This window comes from Phycodurus eques, chromosome 7, assembly GCF_024500275.1.
Source record: "Phycodurus eques isolate BA_2022a chromosome 7, UOR_Pequ_1.1, whole genome shotgun sequence".
Lineage (NCBI taxonomy): Eukaryota > Metazoa > Chordata > Actinopteri > Syngnathiformes > Syngnathidae > Phycodurus > Phycodurus eques.
This window is the reverse complement of record NC_084531.1, coordinates 3,165,091-3,178,146: the sequence shown is the minus strand read 5'-3', so window position 1 is coordinate 3,178,146 and position 13,056 is coordinate 3,165,091. Positions and strand designations below refer to the sequence as shown.

The following is a 13,056-nucleotide window of genomic DNA, read 5'->3' as shown; positions in this document are numbered from 1 at the left end:
ATACTAATCTTGAACTAACTATAAATGGTAAATATGCGTACCATACAGTATGTAATACAATCATTTGCTTGCACTATGCTAACAATAAATATTCAGAAAATATTAAAAAAAAAAAAAAATGTTTTGGTGGACTTTACTCAAAATGGATATGTTGTGCTGTAACCAAAGAACAAGCGTATGGTAAGAACAAGCGACACGTATTAAAAAAAAAGTAAAACAAAAGAAACTTTTTGGAAGATAACTGTGCCAATTAAAATGCCCATCCCAGTTACAAAGGATTTTTAATCACCTCTTGCATTATAATTTCTTTTTGTGGCAACTGGGTAAGTAGTCCACTGGCTTGCACCACGTCCAGGTTCTGCCACAAGCTCAGTGCACGGGCATTGTTTCTCAGCTGTAATTGTAATGCTGGAGGTGATGAGACATTGGATCCTGCCAACATGGTGGAAGGGAAGCGATTCTCACGCTGGCGCCTTTGCTCAATCTCCTGCTTCTTCGATGTATCTCTGTATTCCTGATACAAGAAGGCTGGAAAACAAAACATGGCATTAGTGCGGAGATTTTATTTTTCTCAGGCTCCTTTTTCTACACTCGTCAGAGGTGGTCCTGGATCAAATGTCGCCCTGTGCGAGGGCCATAAACGTCGATGTGTCCTATTCGATGCCCGTCGAATTTAGGTCATAAATATAAAACAACTAAATGGAAAAATAGTGGAACGGTGGTCGAATGGTTAGCACATCAGCCTCACAGTTCTTAGGACCCGGGTTCAAATCCGGCCTCGCCTGTGTGGAGTTTGCATGTTCTTCACGTGCCTGCGTGGTAGGTTAATTGAAGATTGTAAATTGCCCGGAGGTATGAATGTAAGTGCGAATGGTTGTTTATTTGTATGTGCCCCGAGATTGGCTGGCAACCAGTTCCAGGTGTACCCCGCCTCCTGCCCACAGTTAGCTGGGATAGGCTCCAGCATACCTGTGACCCTAGTGAGGATAAGCGCTTTAGAAAATGAATGGAAGGATGGAAAACCAGTACACTACGACGAAAACTGAGTGTGCCTTCTTGCCCCATGTGACGACGTATACTTACACGTGGTGCCATTTTTAACCTCGAAATATCGTCATATGTCGGGAAGAGAACCCCATGTACTTGCAAAAGGTGCGAAGTTGGAGTAAGAACTGAATCGTTACCAGTCAGAATGTGAATGCATGGGCCATAGAGTGATGAAAATAAAAAACATTTACTTAAAAAGGCAGCATGGTGGAAGACTGGTTAGCACATCTGCCTGTACATGAAAAACAAAAAATGACGAAGAATCTTTTTAAACAGCGTGTATGCATAGCTACAAGCTTCATTCTATTATGTTTGATTGTATAGCATTTTTTAAATGCTGACAGTTCTATTTGTATTTAATCAGTGATTCTTTCGCTTGCCAATAAGGAGAATCCATATACCATTGGTGGTACCCGTACCATAATTTGAGAGTCAATGCTATAGGATATATGAAGAAGTATTATACCCAGTAGAAGAACAACTTAACTCATTCACTGCCAGGCCTCCATGTTATCATGGATATTTGAATTCAACAGCCGTCAATGGCAGGGAATTTAAGTGGTACCACCTCCTACACAATATGTAGAGTATATACATACATGTTGTCGTTAAGATTGATGTACAGTATAGTACACTAAGAAGGTAAAGTCCACTCAAAAGGCTAGCATAAAGTAAGCACTCTATATTAAGAAAAGTATTTGGTCACGTGATCACTGTCGTTGTTCTCACCAAGTTGGAAGTGTTGTACTGTCCAAAAGGAATTGGGAAGATGAATAATTGAGATTTTATGGGGAACAAGGGGTCTTGTCCAACTCCTGACTGATTAACTAGTCGATTGTCCATCCATCCATTTTCTGAGCCGCTTCTCCTCACCAGGGTCGCGGGCGTGCTGGAGCCTATCCCAGCCATCATCGGGCAGGAGGCGGGGTACACCCTGAACTGGTTGCCAGCAAATCGCAGGGCACATACAAGCAAACAACCATCCACACTCACATTCACACCTACGGGCAATTTAGAGTCCCCAATTAATGCATGTTTTTGGGATGTGGGAGGAAACCGGAGTGCCTGGAGAAAACCCACGCAGGCACGGGGAGAACATGCAAACTCCACACAGGCAAGGCCGGGGATTGAACCCCACTCCTCAGAACTGTGAGGCTGACGCACTAACCAGTCGACCAGCGTGCCGCCAACTAATTGATTGTGTAAAATTTAAATGATTTTCTCTTCAGCCATACCCTTCACAAAGTTGTTTGTAGCTCTTGGGTCATCCCTCTTGCTAATGTGAAAGCTCAGCGAAGTGGACCAAATGTGTGCACCCTCTGTTTAATTGATTTACTTTGGTCCAGACCAGAGTACTCAACTACAAGTGTGAAAACAGCCAAAGAGACAGGTTAAGAACCCAGAGAGGCTAATAAATGCAATGTTATTTTTTTTATATATCATACTAAATTAAATTGCAGTGCAGTGTTGTTGATGTTTAGAGAGACAGAGTATGAGTCTAAACATAAAGTAGTGCAAGACAATGGATTTGTACTAATGGGGAGAAGCACTGTTGTTGTGCATTCAGTTGTAGGTGTAGGAGAAGCACACCATTTTTTAAGGTGGGTTCAAAGTTCAATGAAAAGAACAGACATTTTCTTCAGGGCATATAGACTGCATGTATACCAAAAGGTAAGATGAATCCAAACAACAGGAGTGTGTTGCATAATCTCTCCCAGTCATATACTGCAGATTGGTTTGGTGGGCGTCAAACTGGATTGCGAGTTACATAAGCGTGAAAAAATATGCAGCTTAAAAATGCACAGGATAGAGATGTACGTATGTGTAAATAACAATAAGGCACTGTCATTTTCCAATGATTTTCAAATAATGTATGCATTATTCAACCTGAAACATGGATTTAAGCGACAAGGTTTAATGGACCCTTAACCAATAAGACAGTAGTTACACCTCTGATACCATTACTACTCTTAACAAGTGTAACACGTCAACTAAGAGTCCAATTTGTGGCAGCCGCAGAGGGGATAACTGTCAGAGAACACGCTGTACACTGTGATGAGTGTTCTCACCAATGTTTTTGACAATGTTCAGGCTGTGACTGAATGTCTTAGAGTAAGCTCCATTGCTCAACAACCTGAAAAGAAAGAAGAGCAGACAGATATTTGTTCAGACAAGCAGGAGAGCAGGTGGAAGAATATGTTCACTATGTGTCAGAGGATAAATTAATTTAAATGAGGTCACAGCACATACTGTACACAGTTATTTGTATTTTACCTACTTTTCATGAGCATTCACTCCCTAGCAGCACAATATAACTGCTTATTAAATTGAATTTTCAATTGCTGTGAACATAGGACAGAAATATACATGTTTGCTCCTTGTTTATGTTCCTTGTGTGCTGGTTTTCAGATCATTTAGTTATAGCAAAAACCCACAGGCTTTAATTATTTGTCCATATCCGGTGTTTCGAGTGTAATTTGGTCAAACCTGTGGTTGAAGTTATCCCGGTCAGCTCCCTCAGGGCTAGCCATTCCCGAACTCATGGTACTTCCAATGTCGCGTACAGTGCAGGCTGCGGTTGTTTGCTCAGACAGCTTTTTAATGTCTCCACTCTGAATGCTGTGAGTCCGGTATGAGATTGAGTCGTCTGTTAAAGCACTGTTGTGGTGGTTGGGGGTAGCAGATATGTCCACGCTCCCTCCTCCCACACTCCCTCTTCCCTTATTCACAGCATCCTTGTTGTACAAATATCTGCTGCTGGCCTCACCATTGCTTGGCAACACAGGTCTGGAATGAGGGTGAAATAAGTGACTTGCATTTCATAAAATTAATGCCACTTTAGAGTAATAACTATCCAAGCCATTCCTTGGAAGAGAAATTCCAAAGAAAAGTGTGATCATTATCTTTACATTTGTTGGTTTGTTTTCAAGGATGTGCTAAAAGTCTAGCCATATATACAACTATTTGTTGGGATTTCACCTCCCGTATTACCACAATTGCTCACTGATTATGGGTTGTGAACACATACAAGTTTGGGAGTTGAACAATTTGTACATAAATTAGTTTTAAAAAAACAAAAACAATATATATATATATATATATATATATATATATATATATATATATATATATATATATATATATATATATATATATATATATCTCCATCCATCCATTTTCTGAGCCGCTTCTCCTCGCTAGGTTCGCGGGCGTGCTGGAGCCTATCCCAGCTATCATCGGGCAGGAGGAGGGGTACACCCTGAACTGGTTGCCAGCCAATTGCAGGACACATACAAACAAACAATCATTCGCACACACATTCACACCTACGGGCAATTTAGAGTTTCCAATTCATGCATGTTTTTGGGAAGTGGGAGGAAACCGGAGTGCCCGGAGAAAAACCTACGCAGGCATGGGGATATATATATATATATATATATATACATACACACGCACGCACGCACACACGCACACACACACACACACACACACACACACAGTGGTCGACTGGTTAGAGCGTCAGCCTCACAGTTCTGAGGACCCGGGTTCAATTATATATATATATATTATATATATATAATATATATTATATATATATCTACACACACACACATACACGCACAGTATGTCTTCATTCAATTTAATTCATTTTCTACACCATTTATCTTTATCAGGGTCGCAGTTGAGCCTATCCAAGCTGACTATGGGCAAGAGCTGAGGTACACCTTAGACTAGTCACCAGCCAAAACCCCTCATTCACACTAGGACAATTTAGTCTAACATGAGCATGTACAATTTAGTCTAACATGAGCATGTACTATTCACAAATCTATTAATATATATTTTTTTTTAACTCATACTATAATCTATTAATATATTATTTTGTTTTAACTCATACTGAAAATCAACGTCATAGTTGATTTTCAACGTCAGTAATGTTGGTAACACATTACTCCCAAAAGTTCCTGAAGACAAGAGTGAAAGCAGGTACACTGTTACACAGTCCTGTAAATTCCACAGTTATTTACCACATACCATCCATCTATTTTCTATACCGCTTATCCTCATTAGGGTCGCGGGTGTGCTGCCACCTATCTCGGCTGACTACGGGAGAGAGGCGGGGCACACCCTGAACTGGTCGCAAGCCAATCGCATATTTACCACATACTTTACAGTAAAATGATTTAAAGTGATTTTACAGTAATTAACTACAAGTTCCACTGCGTCATTGGATTTTGGTTGACGTCACACAGAGAGGTACTGTATTTTGCACTGCAGCATAATTTATCCATCCATCCATCCATCCATCCATCCATGGATAGATGGATGGGTCACACAGAGAGGTACTCTATTTTGCACTGCAGCATAATTATTTAAAAAATAACATAAAAATCACATACAAATGCCTCGAGGGTACCATGAGGTTTGTGACATGTAACTAAATGTGAGTCATAAGAGGAAGGTGACTTTACAATATTGTAGCTGTTTTTACAAATACAGTAAAGGTTACATAAGGTATAATAAACCACCAGGGTTGGGACATTCCATTCACTTTAAAAATGTATTCTGATACAATTAAAAGTTACCTGTTAAAAACATTTAGTCTGTAACGTAATCCAAGTACCACAATATTAAAGTAATGTAAATTGATTACATTCAATTACTTTTGGATTACGTCAACACCAAATATCACAGAAGAAATTCAATATGCATAGTATATATATTTGTAAATATGATCTTGTTTTGTTCTGGTAATGTTGAATGTGCAGGTTTTTGGAATGCGGGAGCGGGAGGAACACGTACAGAGCACCCGGGATTCAGAAATGTGAGACAGACATGTGAACCCCTTGTTCACCGTTCTACCTAGCTTTATAAATAAAGTTTTTAAAACCTATCCACATGCCTGGAAAAGGTTGGGGCTCACAATCAACCAGCCTCTCCCCTCATTAAAATTCTAATCCTGCAAAATAATCCCAATTTTTAATACATCTACCTGTAATCTGATTTCATGTTTTTTTTCATGTTACTGTAATGCAATACAGTTACTTTTTTTTGGTATTCTGATTACATAATCCCATTACACTTATCGGATAAATGTTATCCCATTACTCACTGTAAACCACATAACAGCATTTAACTTTTACTGTTTGATTAGAATGTTACATATACCAACAGAAAATGGATTATATTCCTTTAAAACTCAATTGATAGAGAACTTTACTCACAATTCGAAGCTCTAGCATCGTGCTCGATGTAAACTGAAAATGCCAGAGCTGGGTCTGTTTTCATGACAATCAAATGGCCCTCAGTGTGTCTGCCAGCAGTGTTTCAACACGCAACATGCAGGTTTTTTTTGGGGGGGGGGGGGGGGGGGTTTGTCGCTGTACTTTTTGGAGTGCTGATTTTGATAGCCAAGGTAAATCAACTCACCGACCAGCCGTAGACAGTTCAGGTGATTTATGGGATGCAGTATTAGAATAAGAGTTTGTTGGTGTGTTGTTGTCCACTCCAGACTTAGGAGAACCTGGCGTAAAGGGTAAAAGTTAGACATGGTTCAGAAAGGAGTGGAAAAAAATGACATTTATTTAAATGAAGTACAATATGACATAACGGCAGTTCTGTTTTTTTTTTTTTTTTTTTGCTGGCAGAAAGGAGTCAGTAGGCAATGAACATTTCAGTGTTACCGTGATTATATTGCAATGGGATTGACTATAACAATAAATTGAATGTCTTTCAGCAGGTGCAATATGTGCACAATATTCAACATTTTAAATAAAATAGGATTCATTGAGATGCTGGCTAGCCATTCTAGCTAGCTAGCTGCTAGTTAGGACTCTATATCATAAATGGATTGATTATTCAAACAATAGAAAATTAGGACTGGCTACACTGAGTTTTAAACTTTTATGGTGTAATGGACAGCTGAGTCGAAGATGAAGTTTAATCAAGATAATGGAAAGGCTAGCTTCAGGACAGGAAGGATTCTCATGATCCCAAACATACAAGCTCATCTGTGGAGGTAATATGATGATTTGGTTTTGCATGGTATCTTCATTGGTAACACATAACAGCAGTGTCAAAATTAACTCAGAAGTCTACAAAAACATTTTCTCTTCTTATTCAAAGACAGCTGCAACAAAACTAATTGGGAGATTCCTCACGCAACAAGATAATGAACCAAAACACAATGCATAAACAACAAATGAGTTGATCGGGGGAAAGAAGTGGATGAATTTAGCCTGGCCAAGTCAGACTTAAATGCTACATAGCGCGCACTTTACCTACTAAAGAGTCCAAGTACTTTTGTGCACCTGAAAATGTGTTCTTTCATTAAAAATAATGCTACCTTCTAAGCTGTATGTCAGATATATTGTAAGTACCCAGGAATAAAAGATGAAATATTGATATTTTGTCTCATATAATCCTTCATGTTCATGAAACAATAATGATTAATGTAACATTGATCATGTGTGTTTATGTTAGCCGCAGTTCGTTGAATGTGTGTCTTATTTAACTCTTGCGTTACATGCACTGTATGTTGCACTTTTTTCATGAAACGCTGACTGTGGGTTGTGTGCAATAAAGTGACATCCCACTCAGCTCTACTGTATGCTAAGTGAAGCTAACATAAGCGTCTCCTTGCTTCTTCTGCAGGACGAAAGAGCTCTCACTTACCGTGTCTACCCCATCAGTACCATAATGAATACAAACATTGATTTGACACTCTTGTCAGTAAGTACTGGAATCAAGTTTACAGTAATCAGCTTACTGGCAACAAGTTACTGTAAAAACCCTACGAAATGTCTAAGAGTCAAATTTTTTTTCACTCTATTGCAAAAACAAATGAATTGGCCTCACTGTTCCAATACTTTTGGAGGGGAGTGTATGTGGGAGGTCAGTCAGCATGAACTTGCTGCATGTCACCAAGTACTCTAAGCGATTGCACTGCACCCTCCAACCTGAATATCATTCCACCATATCGTCTGAACAGATGTTTTCTCCAGTAATGTAAAGAATCAGGACATTCTACACATACACATAAAATGATAAAGCTGTTTACATGGCATAACTATCAGGAGAACAATTATGCCACCAGCACGTTGCACGTTAAAGCCATTGCTTTAAGGGGAGTTTGCAGTTTAAAAATAAATAAATAATAATTACATTAAAAAAAAAAAATTTTTTGCCAAATGTTAAAACTTGTATGGCTTGAGAAAATTATCAAAATGATCTTTTGAAAAATAATCTTTCTCTGGCCTTTCTTATGATTTTAAAACACACACCATCCGGGTAGGAATATCCTATTACAGACTGTAGAGACAAAAGGCATGGATGAGATGTTGTCAATCATTTACCGTGCACATGCCGCAGCCTTGTTTCCTTGCCTGGATTATTTACCTCCGGGTAGGAACAAAAGTTAAAAAGAAGGAATTGGACAGCTCTCAAGACAAAACAAGTGGAAACATATATACACAGATGAGGGCCAGCCACCGCTGGGGTTTCAACATGCACTGCCGCCATCACCATCAACAAGAGCAAGGCTAAAAGAGCTGCCGGTGGCCTCTCTGAGGAATCAGGAGTGAGCATGTATTTGCCCAGCACTAGCTCGCCTGTTCGAGAATCTGCCTTTCCGAGGTGGTAGAGCCAGGATTCAGGACGGACGTGGAAATGTTTCCACTCTTTTGGATTTTTCATTGATTGTACCTTCCAATATCAAGCATTTAGGGCTCTATTTCCATAGACAGTACATCTGCGGTGGGTGCAAATGCCGGCAGATTCTGATTTTCATGCAAGCGCAAGGCAGAGAGATCTGCGCCTAGGTGGGCATTCTGTCATAGTTAAACTTTGGAGATGCGCCCGGCGGAGCGACAATTTGGTGGCAGAAAGTCAAATATGGACAAAGCGCATACAAAACTGGGTCAAACAGAAGTAGCTGTCAGAGGGGCCTTTTCTGGACACTCGTATGACAAAACCAAGGTGTGACACTTTTATACTAAGTCCATGTTAGATAGTCACTCTATGGAGGTCTAAATAGCCAAAATAAGGGACCTTTAAATAACTTTGTAATATTACGAGAATAGAGTTGCAATACCATTTTATACTGGGCTGAACCCCAATTTAGAGGCACCAAGACGTGGGGCAATAGTTATACCCACACCTGCTAGAAGCCTCTCACCCGAGGCATCTCCAGAAGTGAAGAGTCCCATCCCTCTCAAGACTGGTACCAAAGGGCAAGCTATGTGTTGAGGTGAGCCTGACTATGTGTAGTTGGAATTTCTCAACCTCGCACACCAGCTCTGGCGCTTTCCCTGCTAGAGAGGTGACGTTCCAAGACCCTAGAGCCAGCCCCTGTAGCAGCAGCTCAGACCATCAAGGTCACAGCCTTTGGCTTCCACCCACCGCACAGTGAACCCAACCCACTTGGCCACTCCCACAGGTGGTGAGAAAAAGTTGGAGTGCCCTCTCCTGGCCAAAGAAGAACTCCTGCCCCAAGTGGAGGAGTTCAACTATCTCGGGGTCTTGTTCAAAAATGAGGGAAGAATGGAGCAGGAGATTGACAGGAGAATCGGTGCAGCGTCTGCAGCAATGCGGACTCTATTGATCTGCCATCGTAAATAAGGAGCTGAGTTGAAATGTGGAGCTCTCGATTTACTGGTCGATCTACGTTCCTACCCTCACCTATGGGCACCAGCTGTGGGTTCTGACCAAAAGAACAAGGTTATGGATACAAGCAGCCGAAATTAGTTTCCTCCGCATGGTGTCTGGGCTCTCTCTTAGAGATAAGGTGAGAAGCTCGATCATCTGGAATTTTGCACTGAGCCGAGCCGCTGCTCCTCCGAGTACGAGAGATGAGGTTGGGGATTGAGCAGGTCAAGAACGACACTCCTCATAATATATACTGTATATGTATATGAGAAAATCCCTTGAAACCTTGGCAAGAGAGGCATAGAAACATTCCCGTTAAGAACACAGACTCTGTCTGGCAACTGTCTGCCTCGGACTGTTGGGTTGAGATGGAGAGACAGAGTAGAGGGACAGAGGGTAAATAGAGAAAACAGAATAGAGGGGTTAAGCGAACAGGTGAGGGACGAGAGAACAATGGGCATAACAACAGCCAAATCAACAACAGTAATAAAGTCACAATATAACGAGAATAGATTCGTAATTTTAACAAGCGAATGACAAACTTGTCTCACAAACATAAATACAATGTCTAAGAACAGCACTATATATACAGTGTTATTGTATTACTGTGTATTATATTATTATTTTCAGTGTGGCCCACATACGCTTTTGTACTAAAACAATAAAGTGTTTAATAGCAGCAGAACAGAGACATTCCCTAAAAATTAGCCGAGAAAATATGCACGTTAGTAATGTGCCATCAGTGCATATTGCATAAAGTGAAAAATAAATAAGAACCATTTTCTAATTGTATGAAAATGTCAGTCTCAAAAAGTGTGGATACTTTTTCAATCTCAATGGAAAAAAAATCTTGTTGTCGCCCAAGCAGCAAATGCCAATAAAGAACCGAATATAAATACAATTTGTTCAGTATGCGCACGTATTTTTAGTTTATTAACAAGTGAAAGTAGACCTCACTGAGACATGATCTGATTATCAGCGCTTCCACTTTCCTGTACGTGCTGCAAAATCAACAACCTTATCAACAAATCTCTGACAACGCATTTTGACAGGTCTCTTTTATGACTTCTACTGCCTTTTTAATGCATGCCTGTCTCGTTATGTATTATCACCCTATAACCCTTCCCTTGGTGGCCTGTTTTATTATGCGCAAAGTCCAAGCCCAAACACTTTGGTGTGGCTCAATGAAAATGGTTGTTAATTCCTGCTGAGAACAATGGTTTCTATACATAGTAAAAATTATGCATTTCTATCATTCACCTGCCAGTTGTTGAGCGTTAATCTGTAAATAAAAAGGGAGTTGAATTAAAAAATTTACTCCTAATTATTTTTGCTCTGTCTGATGAAGTCAGAGGTTGACACGTAACATTTAGGTATTACTCAGACAATTGTGTTATTTTAACCCAACAGGTTACTCAGGTTTTACTCACACAGATTTGCACTACAGTAGAAGACGTGGCAAGCCTTTATTCCTCTTTTAGTAGCGTCTACATCTATTTGCCAATTTGACAGTCATACAGAGCTACACAATATGGCGTCTGAAGTTGAAACCATAAGTAAAGAGCGCCGAGGTGACAAGTATATTGCTCTCCAACAGAAGGGTGTTCATTTCTTCATTCTATTCAATTTAAAGACACGGAATTTCACTTTTTTGTTTGTTTCGTTTTTTTCAACATTTCTCAAACTGTTACAGATTAAGGCCCATTTGACCAACGTAAAACTAATATGACAACTACTAAGGTCATGTCCACACATACGCAGACATAAATAATAAATAAACATTCCTCGCTCGGGGGTAAAAAAAAAAAAAAAAAAGATCAGAAGCCTGAAAAAGCAACATCAGCTGACTTTGTTGTGCATTCCATCACCTCCATTCCTACATTATGTTTAAAAGCTCTCCAGTCTGTCATTGCGGGGCATTAACTCAGCACATGTATGGTGATAGCATCATGAGACCTGTTGTATTGTTTAATATTGTTTCAACACATAGGACCATGTTGCACATTTCACATAACTCAAGCCAAAACATGCTGTTCTCTCCATCAAGACACAGATAGTGAAGAGGAAGTTTTGGACATGGACAATGTCTCACTAACTTCAAGAAAATGTAGCAATGACGACGATAGAACTAAAACATAAACTGCTTGTTGCCAGTGGTACTCAAATGTTACGTTTCGCCACACATTTGAATGTTCTCCTGTTTTACTATCAACAACAAAAATATTTGCACGTACAAAATGGTAAATTATGCTAAAATGCTACTTAAAACATGTACTGTATTTGTAATTTGTGACACTGTCACAAAAAAGACAAAATTAGGTAGCTCATGGACTACTTGTGGTGTCTCAGGGACCACTGGTGGTTCCACAGAACACAGTTTCAGAAATGTTGGATGAGATGATTGTTGAAATGCATTGTGGCCATTATGTATGAATTCAACTCGTATCGCAGCACAGTGAAACTAAATCACTAGATGAGTAGATGTTTTCTTACTTTCTGAGTTTTCAGAGGCAGCCATTCTCTTCTTCCTCATTGAACGGTAAAAGCGAGAGTTTCTCCGAATAGGCTCTCTGCTAAAACCCACCCTGGATTCATCATCGTCATCATCATCATAGTCCTCCTCATGTCTGTGTAGGGCCACAGTGGTCGGATGCTTGTCAGGGCTTTCCTGGGATTTTGCCCCCCACTTACCCCGAAACAGGGCAGCCACAGACATGGTGAATGTATCCACGATTTCTCAGTGTGCTAAGAAAATTCAGTAAGACTTGGAGGAAACAGTGTGACAATAATCCATCCTAATCAGCCAGAATCCAGAAGAAAATCCATCTTGAGAAATGATTGGTTTCCGTGACTGTATTCATTAAAAAGACACAACAAACAACAACAAAACGAAATCCTAAGCAAGAGCAGTGAATTGTAGTGTAATCAACAAAACAAAAAGATCAATGTTGCTTAGGTCCTCTCCATTCTGTGCTGTTGTTAGCTGCGCTGGCAGCCAGTGAGACCAGAGTGCTTTGCTTATTTCTACCTAAACTGTAATTATTGCATTTATGACTCACTCTCCCTCTCCTACTCTTTGTCCCTCCTCTGTTTGGCTCCGTCCCTCTCTCTACACCACCCTGTAATGTGCTGACATTCCTAAACTCAACCTGGCCTGGCTGGCTGCTTCTCTGCTCTAAAATACACTTGGTTGCCGAACCAGAAAAGTGAACCACTGGCACATTACAGTGTAATGTGGTTCTACACTGCAGATTCTTGGCTCCGCCTTAAAGCAAAGTTAAATTATACATCAAAAGCAGAGCAAGAAATTACTTAAAATAACTGTTAGCTGGTAGTGTAAGTGACTTCCCATGTGTGAAAGTA

General features: G+C 40.1%; 1 protein-coding gene across 1 annotated transcript in view; it reads right to left on the bottom strand.

Annotated features, from left to right (window-relative positions):
• Positions 1-12,735, bottom strand: part of ngef (neuronal guanine nucleotide exchange factor) — a 35,340-nt gene extending 22,605 nt beyond the window's left edge. Inside the window, exons 1-5 of the mRNA XM_061682226.1 lie at positions 12,187-12,735; positions 6,478-6,571; positions 3,535-3,834; positions 3,117-3,181; positions 290-528 (exon numbers count right to left, since the gene is read on the bottom strand). Of these exons, the coding sequence (XP_061538210.1) occupies positions 290-528; positions 3,117-3,181; positions 3,535-3,834; positions 6,478-6,571; positions 12,187-12,409 (921 nt within the window). The 5' untranslated portion in view covers positions 12,410-12,735. The remainder of the gene's footprint in view (positions 1-289; positions 529-3,116; positions 3,182-3,534; positions 3,835-6,477; positions 6,572-12,186) is intronic.
• Positions 12,736-13,056: the final 321 nt, after the last annotated feature.